This window comes from Mustela nivalis, assembly GCF_964662115.1.
Source record: "Mustela nivalis genome assembly, chromosome: 4".
In the NCBI taxonomy this organism is placed as follows: domain Eukaryota; kingdom Metazoa; phylum Chordata; class Mammalia; order Carnivora; family Mustelidae; genus Mustela; species Mustela nivalis.
This window is the reverse complement of record NC_139023.1, coordinates 143018185-143033416: the sequence shown is the minus strand read 5'-3', so window position 1 is coordinate 143033416 and position 15232 is coordinate 143018185. Positions and strand designations below refer to the sequence as shown.

The window sequence follows — 15232 nt, the reverse complement described above, 5'->3', positions numbered from 1 at the left end:
ATTAGCAGATTTGGAGAGATTAGCAGGTTGGAAATGGCTTCACATAGCAAGATATTTAGATGGAAATTACAGGCAGAAGGAGTAATGTGAGATAATGCCAGAAGCCCACACAGTATCCGATAGTGAATTATATGTGATAAAATGTTAAATAAAAAAGGCCTGTAGTTGGTAGAATTTTAATTTGTGATTAAATTTTTCGTGAGTCATACTCATTTGAAGCTGTCTTGTTTTCTCTCTCTTGTTCGTACACCTCAGTTTTTGTGTTGACACATGGTGTTTAATCATCAGAGTCGTCTGAAATTCATTGGTGTGAGGTATTTAATAGTTAAGGAGATGAAGGTTGAGACATGTGAAGTCACTTGCCAGATTACAGGGATCTTTATTTAAAATTCAAAACCTTAGCTCCACTGGCTAAAACCTGCAGGATTGGTTTTCACAGGTGCACTGACAGTAGCTATGATTGTATTTTCATTTCCTTTTTTTTTTTTTTTTTTCCTTCCCCCTTGGATGTATTCCATAGTTTAATCTGTTGAAAAATTTAGAGCAATCCCTTTGGGTCCTCTGTTACTGCTGCCTGAACATTGCTTTAAACGTTATCTTCTTGTGAGGTCTTTCTGGTAGCCTGGGTAAAGGTTCCTAGCGTGTCATAGAGAGAAGCAATGTGTAGGCCCAACTAGACTGTGCTTATAAAATCAGCCTTTGGAAAAGGCAAAAATATGGGTCTACCCACTTCTGTTTTCACGTGGAAGACTTTTTCTTTTTTTCTTTTTTTTTTTTTTTAAGAGAATTTGTGTGATCAAGGAAGTGGGGGAAAGTTTTCTTGGCAAAAACTCAAGCAAACGCTTAGTTGTTTTGATTCCTTCCCTGTGGCATTTTTGGCAAGCAGGGAAAAGAGAAATTAAACTCTAGTTGGAGGACAATCGCTTCATGTTGTTCGCCTTAGAGACTGGAAAAAGCAGAAGAGTGCCAGTTTTCATCTAAAATCCTTTGAGAATGGGAGAAAGATAAAGTGATTATGGAGTGAGGTTTTCAATAACCCCAAGTTAGTGTCATTATGATTATCGCGCCTCGCAACGGAGGCTGATGTGTCTGAGATTCTAACGTCCATGATTTTTACCAGATGAAGGCTTCATAAGAGGCAGAAACGTGCGAGTGGTGATGGAGTCTGAGGCGGTAGGAAGGGAGTTGACAGGGTTGGTCGAGGCCGTCCTTGAGGGATGTGGTCGTTTTGCTTACTAGCCCGGTACCTTGTGTTTGGTCTCCTGAGTTTCTGGGGATGCTAGAAAAGAGTCTCCACAATGATCTGAATAACAGTCCCTGTTCCAGAGAAATACTATAGCTACTGTAATTACTGGCATGTGTTTGTACCCAAGTGGAGTTGCGGTTGGAACAGGACCTGTAGTTACCTTCTTTAATGAGAAAAGTACACGTGTTAAACCGGTGTCTCCAGTGTTCCCAGCGTGGTCTTTAATTTTTTATTTGAGTCTCTGTGAGTACCCCCTCTGGGTCCTCACTGTGCCTGTCTTAGGAAAGAGTGTGGGAGCAAATTCTCTCATCTTCTTCACATGGACTTGCAAGAATTACATAAAAACCGTTATAGAAGTCAGGTGGCCAAAATTAGTCTCCCCTTTTGAATATTGTTGGAAAAACTGGGACTGTGGTCGGGCTATCATCTTCCATTAACAACAGCACAAATGACCTTGTTATGCGAAAGTGTCTGTTAGCAGAGCTGACTGCTAAAATTATCAAGCATCGCCAGTCTTTGTTATTGCCTCTCACACTAGCACGGAAACGAATTTTTGATTCCTTTCAGTCAAGTGTGGTTTCCATCCATTCTGGGCTGTCGAGATGATCTCTTTTGCCTTCCCTGCTGAAAGTTCTGGAGGTTTCTCTGGGGTCCCTTTATTTTCTCTCCTCAGTTTCTTCTCTGCAGGCTTCTGTTGAGAACCCGTGGGTTAATTTCTAGAGTGACTCATACAAATATGAATTTTATTTCTTTTTTGTCACCACAAGACAGACATTTTTTGTTCTTCATTCTTAAAAAATACCGACTGTTCAGTGTTGAATACATTGGGAAATTATTTTTTTAAGAGAAAATTAAGAGAGCTGAGAAAGTTAACTAAAATTGCTGAAAGGAGCTAGAGTCTCTCTGTATGGAAAACCATTCCTTTGTTTCTCCTTTACTCACACACAAAATACTTCACTTGTGATACCTCTGGTCACCAACAGTGTGGGCTTTTTTCCCCACGCCAACCAATTCTGCAACCAGCTGAGTGTCCTGCAATTAGATTCAGTTCTGATTCTGTCTACCTGGAGTTAGCATCGGGTCCCACAGGGCAAGGGCTCCGTCCCACAAGCCTGCCCACAGTTGAGACACCAGTTGTGAGTCCCAGGTTGTCTGCAGGACTTCTGGCAAACTGGCTGGAAATCAGAGTTTCACAACCCCCACCTTAGGTACGATAAATGGGTCTCAGAACTCATGGAAACACAAAGTTGTATTTGCCATCTTATTATATAATAAAGGATATGATAGAGGATACAGATGAAGAGCCAGATGAAGAGATACATAAGATGAGATCCGGAAGTGTCCCGGGTGTAGAAGCTTCTGTCCTTGTGGAGTTGGAGTGTGGCACCCTCTGGCCATGTAGATGCGTTCATCCAGTCTGAAGTTCACCAGACTCTACTGTTTTTGTGGGGTTGTCATTACGTAGACACGATGGATTATAAACTCCATTTCTGGAGAATGAGAGGTGGGACTGAAAATTCTGAACTTCTAATTATGGCTTGGTCTTTCTGGTGACCCTCCCCCATCTGGGAGCCCACCAGAGGTCACCTCATTAGAATAAAAGATGATCTTATCACCCAGGGAATTCCGAGGGATTTAGGAGATTGGCGTGAGACACTCCTCTGTCACTTACAAAATTGTGGAGGTTGTTGGAGCTTTGTGTCAGGAACTAGGAACAAAGACCAAATATTAGAACAAAAGATTCTCTGAGCACTCCTATTCACAAGACTTTTAGGAGTTCTATGTCAGGAACCAGAAGCAGAGACCAATATATATTTCTTATTACTTCATACCATCCATCTTGTGAGACGATATAATGAACTCTTAGTATAGAAATTTGTAAAATGAAAACATAGTTTACTTGGTCTGTGCAGGAATGCAAATGATTGTGCCCATCTATGGAAGGCTATTAGGCGTCTATGTGGATGTTTTTCTTTGGTTTTTATTATCTCTGAGAATGTTAGTCCATGGTCTGTGTCTTAGCCTATAAGACTCAGAGTTCTTGATATGTCATATTGTTAAAAATCAGACCCATTCAGGGTTGGACTCATGTTAAGCTTAGCTTGAGAATGACCACCAAAGCTTGAATGCCTAATATGGCATCATACAAAAATACTTCCTCTTGAACGAGAATACTTGTCTTGCTATGTTCTGTATGTTTTCTTTCAGTAATCAAGTTACCTGGGAAGCAAAATCATAATCACAAAGCTCTTAAGTCATTTATGATGAAAAATGTAACTATTAGAGGATGTAGGGCACTGGTATTTGCCTAAGTGGAATGTTCTATTCTAGTTGGTAAACATGCGTGGGAAGCAGGAGAATCATGTGATCTTAATTGGGAAGGATTTGGAAACCTGGACATTAAAGGAATTGAATGCCTAATGACATTGAGCTATTTTAGCCAGATACATTCATTTCCCAGTGGATAGGGTCACCCACAGAAGAACTCAAATACTTGATGTCTGTTGAGTGAAGCACCTTGGGTAGTGTATGGATGTTTACCGCTATTATTTTCCTAAAATTACTGTACTATTGACGTATGACATTTAAATATTAAAATAACTTAATATTTACCTGCCTAAGTATCTTTGATAAGCTCCAGTAAGCTATGATCATATCTTTTTCAGTCTCTGTTAGTTGGCACAGCATCATAGACATTAAGTGTTGTGGATGCTGATTTTTATTTTCACAATTAAAAATGCTTTGATATTACAGTAAACTAATTCCCTGGCTGAGGTTAGGGTCTGGTGTTATGATTAATTCAGTGTCCTAGATTTTTAAAAAGTTATGCTTTTCATTATATAGTTTATACAAATTAAAATGAAATGCATAAAGCATAGGCCACTAAAGATAATTTATCTAATTATATAATTTATCATTTAGAAAACTTCTTTTGAGTGCCTTAAAGTTATTATTATGTTACAACCATGTGGAAATGCCCATTTAGTAGGGATTTCTTTCTTTCTTTCTTTTTTTTTTTTTTTTTTAGTAGGGATTTCTGATTAACGTCAAAATAAAATGGAGAAAAAATAGTTTAACTTTAAAAGCCTTACTTTCGGGGCACCTGGGTGGCTCAGTTGGTTAAGCATCTGAGTCTAGATTTGATTTGGGCTCAGGTCATGCTCTCCAGGGTTCCGGGATCGAGCCCAGCATTGGGCTGTGTGCTCAGCGGGCAATCTGTTGTAGATTCTTTCTCTTCCTCTGCCCCACTTCCCTGCCCTCCTCAAAATAAATAAACATTTTTTAAAAAGTGCCTTACTTCCAAATATCCTTCTTTTTGAAAGAGGGGAAAAAGCAGACTTGAGAAAAAGGTGTGTGTGATTTCAAATGAAGATGGCTGTGAGAGTGGCCCTCAAAGAAAGAAGTGGAAGGTTTTGATTCTGTTTTTCAAAGCTGCTTCTACTGTTTTTAGAAATGAAGAACCTTAACCTTAGAGAGTGGGAAATTATTTCTCTGTCTTGTGTTTCTGAATAAGTAATAAATCCCCAAATGTTAAAATTATATTTTCTTTTGAGAAAAATGATTATTAATGGCAAGGTAGACAACATCAGTTAGAAGTAGCTTTTTTAGTGCAAAGTTTTTTAAAATTTTTAGTTTTTGAATGCATGAAATTTTTATTATAAGGAGTTATCTTTTTATTCCTTTGGAATTTTTATTATTTTTCAGAGTCCTGACTTTAACTTTTCTCCTAGTTTATTTTTATTTTTTAAATTAAATCTGTGAATTGAAAATGTTATTTTTTAAAAGTTTCTTTCATTTTCCTCTAGCTTTGATTTAGTAAGGTATTATCTTGGTTTTAACTCCAGACAAAAACTTGTATAATTTATCACATAAGTTTTATTTTTTTTAAGTATTGTGTATGAAGTATTGATACACAGTGTTTGTTACATTAGTTTCAAATATACAATAGAGTGACTTGGCAAGTCTGTTTGTTACACTGTATTCGTCACAAGTGTAGCTGCTGTCTGTCCCCGTATCTCACCATATCATTGACTACATGCCCTATGCTGTACCTTCTACTCCCCTTCACCCATTTGCCCATCTCCCTACCTAACCCCCTCCTGCAACCGCCTGTTTGTACTGTGTTTATGAGTCTGTTTCTGCCTTTTTTGTTCATTTATTTATTTATATATTTATTTTTTAGATTACACATTTAGATGAAATCATATGGTATTTTTCTGGTGACTGATTTCGCCCCTCTTGGTCCATCTATGTTGTTGCAAATGGCAGGATCTCATCTGTTTTTATGGCTGAGTGATATTCCTTATTGACTCTTTAGGTAGTTGTCCTTTTGTTTTCAGTGACAAATTTAGTTTATATCTAAGAGTCTTTCTTTTCTTTTTTTTTTTTTTAAGATTTTACTTATTTGAGAGAGAAAGTACAAGCAAGAGGAGTGGCAGGTAGAGGGAGATGGAGAGGTAGACTCTCCACTGAGCAGGGAGCCCAGTGCGGGGCTCAATCCCAGGACCTTGGCACCATGACCTGAGCTGAAGGCAGACACTTAATGGACTGAGCCACCCAAGGGCCCCTGTATCTGAGAGTTTTCATTATGTGATATGATTTGATTACTCTGCTTTATCAGATGCCTTTTCATTTCTTAGCCTTTCTGCTTCCTTTGTCTTTAGCAACAACTGTGTCCTATGTTGTGAAATCTCATTCCTCACTGTAAACCATTACTATTGGAAGTGTAAACTTGAACAGACTTAACTGCACAATCACTGGAAAGAACTCATATGATCATAGAATTGATGGTGTGGGGCTCCTTTTAAAATGACACGGAGAGACGTCCATGGTACCTTAAATGAAATAGCCGGTTCACACATTTCATTTTGAAAAACCCAAATTCTGAAAGGATTAAACCTAAAATGTGCCAGCCTCAGTTAGGTGAGATTTATTATGCGTAGCTTAATGCAAGTGAACTTTTTGTTGAAACATAATAGAAATGCACATGAATAATAAGTATACAGCTTTATAAATTTTCACATATTAAGATAGCTGTGTAAGCAGCCCTGGATCAAGAAATAAGGTATTGTCAGAGTCCCAGAAACCCTTTCTCACACCCGCACAGTCCCTGTGACATAAGAGCACTCCCCGGACTTTTTTTTTTTTTTTTTTTTTTTTTTTTATTTGACAGAGAGAGAGAGAGCACAAGCAGGCAGAGCAGCAGGTAGAAGGAGAAGCAGGCTCCCTGCTGAGCAAGGAGCTTGAGGTGGGACTTGATCCCAGGACCCTTGGATCATGACCTGAGCTTAAGGCAGTCGTCTAACCAACTGAGCCACCCAGGTGCCCCACTCCCCTGGCTTTTGACACCATAGGTCCAGAGGTTAGGGTTACTGCATTTGCATTGTATCCAATTGGAATCATCCAGAATACCCTCTTTTGCATTCAGCTTTTTTGGTCATCTTGTGACATTCCTCCATGCTGAGTGAATGAGCAGTTCATTCTCATTTCTTGTGGTGTAGGATTCTTTGTACTAACACACCACAATGCATTTATCAGTTCTTTGGATGAGACTTGAATGGTTTCACTTCTGGGATTATCAAGAGTGCTACTGCTGTGAACATTCTAAAATGTGTCTTTTAGTGAACGTTTATGTGCATTTCTCTTGGTTTTGAGTAGAATTTTTGGGTTGTGGGTTGGAATGTGTGTGTTCAATTTCAGTAGGTACTGCCAAAGAGTTCTCCAAAGTGATTGTGCCATTTAATTATTCCCACGTAGAGTTCCATTTACTTCATATCCTTGCCAGAACTTAGTACTACATTCATTTAAAGCCATTCTGCTGGGTGAGTAGTAGTAACTCATTGTGGTTTTAATTTTATTTCCCTGATAAGGAGGTTTAGCACTTTTTCATATGTTTATTGGTCATACGACTAGCCTCTTTCCTGAAATTCCTGCTCCAGTCTTTTGCCCATTTTTCTTTTGGATTGTTTCTTTCTTTTTGGATCGATTAGTAGTTCTTCATAGTCTGATGGCATGTTCTTTCCCTACTATATGTATTTCAAATGATTAGTGATTGCTTTTGCTGAGTTGTTTTATGTATGTCTTCTAAAATGTTAACAGAACAGATACTTAGTTCTTACAGTAAGGAAAAAGTAAAACCATCAACATTTTGAAGAAACAGATTCCTGAAATCTGACAAAGACAAAAACTATATTATTTCACTTATATGTGGAGCCTTAGAAAAGAAAAACAACAACAAGCAAGTTGATAGATACAGAGAATAGATTGGTGGCTGCCCAGGGCTGGGGAGTGGGCAAAATGGGTGAAAGGAGTTGAAAGATGCAAACTTCCAGTTATAAAATAAGTAAGTCGTGAGGATGGAATGTGCAGCATGGTAACTGTAGTCAGTAACACTGTGTTGTATATTTCAAAGTTGCTAAGAGAGTAAATCTTTAATTTTTTTTTTTTTTTTTTTTTTTTACCCCCTAAGATTTTATTTATTTGAGATAGAGCTTGAGAGAGAGAGAGAGAGAGAGAGCATGGTGGGGGGTAGGGACAGAGGGAGAAGCAGAAGCAGACTCCTCACTGAGCAGGGAGCCTGATGCGGGACCCCGGTAGACGCTTCACCAACTGAGCTCCCCAGACATCCCAATCTTAAAAGTTCTTATCACAAGAAAAAAATTTATAACTGTGTGGTATTGGATATTAACTAGATGTATTATCGAGGTCATCTAACTATATATACAAATATTGAATCATGTTGTACATATAATACAATATTTTATGTCAGTTATATTTCAGTAAAAACAAATACCTCTTTCTTTCTTTTTTTTTTTAAGATTTTATTTATTTATTTGTAAGAGAGAGAGAGAGTGAGAGTGAGCACAGGCAGACAGAGTGGCAGGCAGAGTCAGAGGGAGAAGCAGGCTCCCTGTGGAGCAAGGAGCCCGATGTGGGACTCGATCCCAGGATGCTGGGATCATGACCTGAGCCGAAGGCAGCTGCTTAACCAACTGAGCCACCCAGGCGTCCCCAAATACCCCTTTCTTGATCTGCTTTACCTCTCTTTCCCCTTCCCTTCCATTTCTTGATTTTTGAGCCAATGATCTGAAATTCCACTCTCTCTGTCCCTTCTAGCCACTCACTCTTTAACCTCCTTGTATAACTGGAGAAGGACTCCCTGCTGGTCAGCTTAGTGGTGGGTGTGCAGGCCCCCCTCTTCCCCATCTTGCACTTCCTCAGTCCCTCGTTAACTCTTGATACCACTGGCTACCCAGGCCTTGCCTGTTTCTTCTCATTTGGCTTTCTCATGACATTGAACCTCCTGGCCCTCCCTCCTCTTCCTCCTCCTGTGCGTTGTTTAGCCCCCCCGCTGGCATCTTCACTGAACCCCAGTGGTGCTCTTTCCCCCACAGGACGTTCTGTTGGCTTTCTGAAGTAGTCAGGCACCATTGGCCATGTGCTGGAGGTCCCCATGCCCCTCTGGAGAATATTGCTACCTTCATCTCTAATGCCTCTTGCCATTCCCAGATCCCTGCTAGATATCTGTCCCTTGCACGTCCCTTCCTCTGTCACTCCCACCGTCATTGTCCCCTTCAAACCAGCGTTGTCTTCTCTGCTCCTGTCTGTCAGTGGGACTGACCATACTGCTGCATAACCCAGGCATGAAACACTGGTTTTGCCTTCTTCCTTCTGATCCATGGCCGGTCTGCAGCTAGATCCTGTCAAGTGGACGTATTCCATAGGAGCGCTCACATAGTAAGAGTAATGGAGGTAATGGCTAACAGTGATGGAGCGCCTGCTGTACCTGCCACCGGCGCTCAACCCTTTGCAGGTGTTACCTCACTGAGTCTCATAATGGCCTTTGGAGATAGTGCTGTTAACTTCATTTTGCAGATGAGGAACTGAGTCCCCAAACCTTCTGTTAGCAGGTATCTTGCTCTTGCTGTCTGTTGGAAGCAGCAATTCTGAAGCCTGCCTGCCGGCTCTACTTCCTTACTTGTAATTCTGCTACGCCCCCCCCACCCCACCTCATTATTACTTCTTGGCCAAATAGCATTTCCCTCCTAATTTGCTTTTCTCTCCATTTGAATCTATCCTCCAAACATGTCAGGTATATTTCCCCAAATTTGACTCTGTTCGTATCTCTTCCCAGTCTTACTTACAGTGACGGATTTAGTAGCCCACGGCAGAGACAGATTCTTCAAATTAGCTTTTACAAGCCAGAGTTTTGTCTCGGACTTTCCATAAGCTTAAGGTGCTCTCTCTGAATAGGCTGTGCATTTTCTTATAGCGTTTGTCGAATCTGGAGTGTGTCCCTAACTCCTCATTTCTGCCTTGCTTTAAATTCTTCCCTGCTCTTCAAGACCCAACTCAGATGCTGTCCTTTATGTGAAACCCTCCCTCAGCTTCTACTGCCAGCTCTCTGTGAGCCTCCAAGCAGTCTGTACTCACTGAATTCTCATCAGCTGCATCTCTGACACCCCTGAAAATTCCAGTGGAGGTCTCAATAATAAGCATTTTATTGATTTGGTATTTTCTGTCAAGAACACAATAAAAGGAATTTGGGCGTGTTGCTAATAAGAGCCATGGATAATTCATTCCAAAATCTCAGGGGAAAGTGAGTGTGTTAGTTCCCTCTTATTGCTGAATAGCTTCAGTCAGTCAGTCAGTCAGTCAATAAGTAAGTAAATTCACTCACTCACTCACTCACTCACTTACAATTCTAGAGAATGGAAGTCTTTAGCCAAGGTGTAGGTTGGTGGGGCCGACCTCTAAAGGCTCCAGGGAAGGCTCTTTCCTTAACCTCTTCTGGCTTGTGGTGGTTCCCAGCCATCATCCTTGGCATTTCTTGGTTTATACATACATCATTCCAATCTCTGCCTGCATTGTCACATGATAGTCTCCCCTGTGTCCATCTTCATATGGCCATCTTCCCTTTGTTTTGTTTTGTTTGGTTTTTTTTTTGGTTTGTTTTTGTTTTATTTTTATTTTTATTTATTTTAATTTAATTTGATTTAATTTATTTTCCCTTTGTGTCTTTGTTTTCTTATAAGGGCACCGAACATACTAGATTAAAGGACCACCCTGCTCCAGTATGATCTCAACTGACAGCTTCTGCAATGACCTTATTTCCAAATAAGGGCATTATGCTGAGCATGTCATTTTATTCTGATGTTTTGATATCTGGGGACTTATTGATCCTAGGGAGAATGCCCTTTCTGGGGCTAACCAGTTCCTTGAGGTAGTAAACTGAGCATGCTTTCCATAGGCCAACCAGTCCAGAGCCCATTTTCTCTTCCTGACTCTTTTGGGCTCTTACACTTCAAGTCCATATTCTCCTGTCCTAGTTCACCTCCGGGACAGGGACCAGATGTCTCGGCACAGCCCCTATGCCCTAAAACCTGCTACAGGAATTCAGACCAACCCGTCCTGAGTCTGCTCACTCTGCCTCGCCTCTTCCTTCACATGGAAAACACAGTAAAGCCTCTTGCCCACATTTTCCCCTTCTTCCCTCTGCCTCTGGGCTGACGCCGGCTTACCACGCCTCCTGTTTCTAGGGGGTATAACTATATTATAGTTCCTTCAACTGCATCACTTCCCTGTCTGCGTGTCTTACCGTACCTGATTGAAATAAATCCCAGGTATGGTTTCAAAGCAGTTTTGTTCTGAGACATTAGGGGGTTATAACCTCAGTGTATCTTTTGGGGGGATAAACCCTCAACCCTAAGAGGGAAGAACCTATTTGCCCCTGTTTTATTTGCATTCCATGGTGGGGCAGAGACCCAGTGATTCGACTCCTTCAAGTGATGAGCTGACTTGGAAGTGCAGAATGCAAGAAGGAGAAGCTGTAGTAGCCCTCTGTTCTTAAATATCACCCTAGGGAAAGGCACTCATTGCATTCACACTGAAATGATCTCCTAGGGCAGGCACAGAAGACCAAGAAGAAGCCAAAAGATAGATTTCCCCCACCTTTTTGGCGAAAGGTATAGAAATACGTTTACATTCTCTGTTGAAAGATGTTGAACAGATGAGCTGTTGTCATGGTTGGTTTTTATGAATGTATTTGATTCTGTGTAATCTATTCTTTTCTTCTTCTTCTTTTTTTTTTTTAAAGAAAGTGGAAGCCCAGAATCTCGTGTTAATGCTATCCATTTCTTGGTACACAAGTTGCCAGAGAAGAATAAAGAAATGTTGGATATTTTGGTGAAACACTTAACAAAGTAAGCCCTTTTGTCTTCCTAACTTTCTTTGTTTCACTCTGGGTGCCATGTGGGGTTCTTGGACCGTGACGGTTGGAAGTGGGGCTGTCTACACAATACCAGGGACCACGCCTGGAAAGGCAGGCTGGACAGTTGACTCACTGTGTATGTTTTGGACAAGAACATTGAAATATGATGCTTTTGTGAAGTTGTATAATTATTTGCTTAACATCACTGCCAGCAACTTGGGGTTTGATTGGAAGTAAAAGAAGAGAATTTTATACACTTCCCTGTACACAGATTCTGGAAATGTGATTATAAGTCTGTTAGCGAATTTAGCCTGGTTTCACACCTACCTAAGTTTGAACATGGCCTTTAAATTAGTTTAATCCAGTAATAGGTAGTTATTTCTTAGGATCCATTTTAGTCTTTTTATTCCCTCTTTAAAAAGTGAGCAAAATCTGATCATTTAGTGGAGAAATTAGCCCTTTCTTCATATACAAATGACTCTTAGATCACTGTAGTTATAGAAATTTGGAGGTAATAGGAAGCTGAGGAATGCTGTTTTAGAATGTTTTTAATTTTCTTTTATTATCCTGTTTATTTCATTATGTTTTTATTTTACATAAAAAGAAACTGAAGGCCAGAGGATATTATGACCTGCCAAGTCCAAGTGTCCTACAACTAGTGAAACCATATTCGTTCATTTAGTCAACACATATTTATCGAATGCCTTTTTTAGGTGCTAGTGGATACATAATTGAACAAGATAGACAAATTCCCTGCTTTCATGGAGTCCCTTATTTATAAGAGGGAGAAGATCATAAACAGAGTACAAATAAAAAGACAAAATAATTTCAGGTGATAAGTGATTTAAAAAATAGAATGAGGAGATAGAGAATATATATTGGGTGTGGGACTATAAAGAGTGTTATTATGGAAGGTATCTTGAGGATTAGGCTTTGAATTGAGACCTGAATTAAGCGTCAGTGCTTCTGAGAACAGTTGTCTGGATTGCTCACTGCACAATGTATTGGGCCAAAGGGGTAAATGCAGGAGCTCTGACCAAGTTCTCTGTGCTTGTGAAGCTAATTCTTACAAAGGTGCCATACAATTTGGTCATTAGTGGAAGCCAAAGATATAATAGTCTGGGGGAAAAGGGGATATTCTAAGAAAAAAAGGAATGGTAACAGAAGGTCTTCAGAGGGACACAAGCCTAGCATAAACATGGAATTATTAAGAAAGCCATTGTGGTTAGAGCAAAGCATCGAGAAGAGAGGAATAGCAGGATGGTAGGCAGGGGCCTCATCCCCTAGAGTCACATCAGATCTTGTTATTTCAGAAGCAGAAATTAAGGACATTTGAGTGTCTTGATTTTTAAGGAAACACACAGCTGTGGAAGATTGTACGTTCCTCAGCTGTTGTCTCTCTGTTAACAGACTTTCAACCCCATCCCTTCCCTACCAGTGTTTCGAATCACTCCAAGCAGAACCTCATGACTGTGGCAAATCTAGGAGTGGTGTTTGGACCAACTTTGATGAGGCCGCAGGAAGAAACTGTTGCCGCCATCATGGATTTGAAGTTTCAGAACATCGTGGTGGAAATCTTAATTGAAAACCATGAAAAGGTAAACTCTATTTGTTTTTTTTCCTTAAGAGAATTCCTGGTTTTGGCTTTATCACCATCTGAAACTAGCCTTTAAGAGCGCCCCCCCCCCCCATTAATGATTTTATTATTATTGTGATGATGAGTTTGGTTCTGAGAAGTTCCCACTGAGCTTCTGTCTTCTGGTGGATCTCGGTAAATTCTGATATCTCACTGGTTTAAGGAAGAAGCATTCCACCCAGATGCAAATGACAATCTGCAGTATAATATTGGACTGTTTGGATTCTTTGCAGCCTTCAACCCTATCCTTGGATTTCTCAAATTCTATTTCTCTAACTCAGGGAAAATATTTTTGGCAGTCTGTGTCACATTAAACACAACATATAACTCCCCCTTATCTCCCAAATTGTGCTGACAATTTCAGGGGATTCACATGCCTCCCTGAATCTGGGAACCCTAGGTTAAGCATCTCTGGTTTAAAATGAAAAATCTTAGTGACACATCTTACTTGTTTCTCTATAATCAGGGAACTGCAGGAGTTTTCAAAGTAGGATATATTCTTTGAAGAACTTTTATGTAGTTTTTTCTAATTATCATCCTAGATCCAGACCTCGGTAATAATTTTCCTCAATTCTTTTAAGATAGGGAATTTGAAAATTGTTAAAATGCTTGTTTACTCATTTGTTTATTAAAGGTTGTTGCAGTTTGTTTTCAGCTGGTATGCTGAGCATGAACGAGGTGCTAGGCTATGAAGCCGAACATTGCAGCCCTGATGGAGAGTAGCTCACAGTCTAGGAGGTGGAGCCCCATTTTGGGACTTGTATCCCATAGCCCTTATCTCTGTCTAACCTGTTATATAGTTTATTTATTGTCACAGACATCTGTTTTTCCCTGCCAGATCTTTGAGGCAGAGATTGTTTTTTACACTTAGAATACTACCTGGTACATAGTAGGTGTTTAGTTCATATTTATTGGATGAACTAATGAACTTGGGAAATCTTAAGGGGGTCAGAGGTGTGGGAAAGAGAGAAACAGAGGTGTAGTCTCTATGAGCAAAGCATAGCAAGAACCTCATTGCATTTTCTATTTGCTAGAGCAATTGTATCTTGTGTGAATATTGGTTCCCACTGAAGAGTTAAATGTGGAAGCTGGTCAGAGATTTTCTTGCCCAGCATAGTAAAAGTAGCTTGTTTATGGAAGTAAAAATTTGGGTCTTTTTTTGGATTGTTTTGTTTGTTTGTTTGTTTTTAGGTAGCGTGTGGTGTTCTGAGCTATCCAGATAGCTTTAAGATGGCTTCTAATCATTTTAGAAAAAGAAGTAATTAAGAACACCTGGGTGGCACAATTGGTTAAGTGTACAGCCTTTGGTTTAAGCTCAGGTTATGACCTCGGTGTTGTGGGATCGAGTCCCACATTGGACTCCGTGCTCAGCATGGAGGCTGCTTGAGATTCTCTCTCTCTGCCTCTCCCCTCGCTTGTTCTCTCTCTTTCTCAAATAAATAAAAAAAAATACATATTTAGTAAGAAAAAGAAATAATTTAACCCACAAGCTTTGAAATAGTGTTTAGTGGTACAACTGTCCTTAGATTAAGTCCCAATTAGGCAACTTTTATACAGTTTATTTGTGAAAATACTGGCTCTGGGTCTTGCTCTCAGATAAAAGGATCTCCATTGAATGTTGCAGCTTCCTATTTTCTTATTTGAAACTGAGAAGATAAGTTCATGATTTTTCTGCTTGGGAAGTCGGTAGTGCTACTTTCACCTTGTTAACAAATCTTACAGGAATTTCCAAGTGGCACTGGCGAGCCAATTACAAGAACAATGGCAATGAAACTGGACCCGCTGTCAGAGATTGAGCTCTGTAGAGCCGAGGAGAGGGCTCTCCCTTTTCCCCTCTGCCTTTCTGTGGCTGTGCTAGAGAATGCTATGAATGCATGGCCAACGTGAGTCGACACACTGACTTTCCTATCAGGAAGGGGGCATGTGGGGGATCGAGTTTCAGATTCTCCACTCAGTGTCTGGGTTTAGGTTCGGAAGCACAGGGTTGCTTGGGATGGGGAGCTGTTAGCTTGGATTGGTTCATATTTCTGAGCACTTAATTTCTCCATTTCCTCTTCTTTTCTCTCCTATTTCATCCTTGTCCACTTTCACTCCCAGCTCTTTGTTCTTGCTCAGCTGGACATCACTTCAGAGTCTAGGC

The 15232-nt window shown here is 40.2% G+C and overlaps 1 protein-coding gene across 1 annotated transcript in view; it reads left to right on the top strand.

The window, feature by feature from the left end:
• ARHGAP10 (Rho GTPase activating protein 10) overlaps positions 1 to 15232 on the top strand; it is a 321844-nt gene that overhangs the window by 204874 nt on the left and 101738 nt on the right. The window contains exons 17-18 of the mRNA XM_082728962.1: positions 11343 to 11448; positions 12895 to 13054. Of these exons, the coding sequence (XP_082585088.1) occupies positions 11343 to 11448; positions 12895 to 13054 (266 nt within the window). The remainder of the gene's footprint in view (positions 1 to 11342; positions 11449 to 12894; positions 13055 to 15232) is intronic.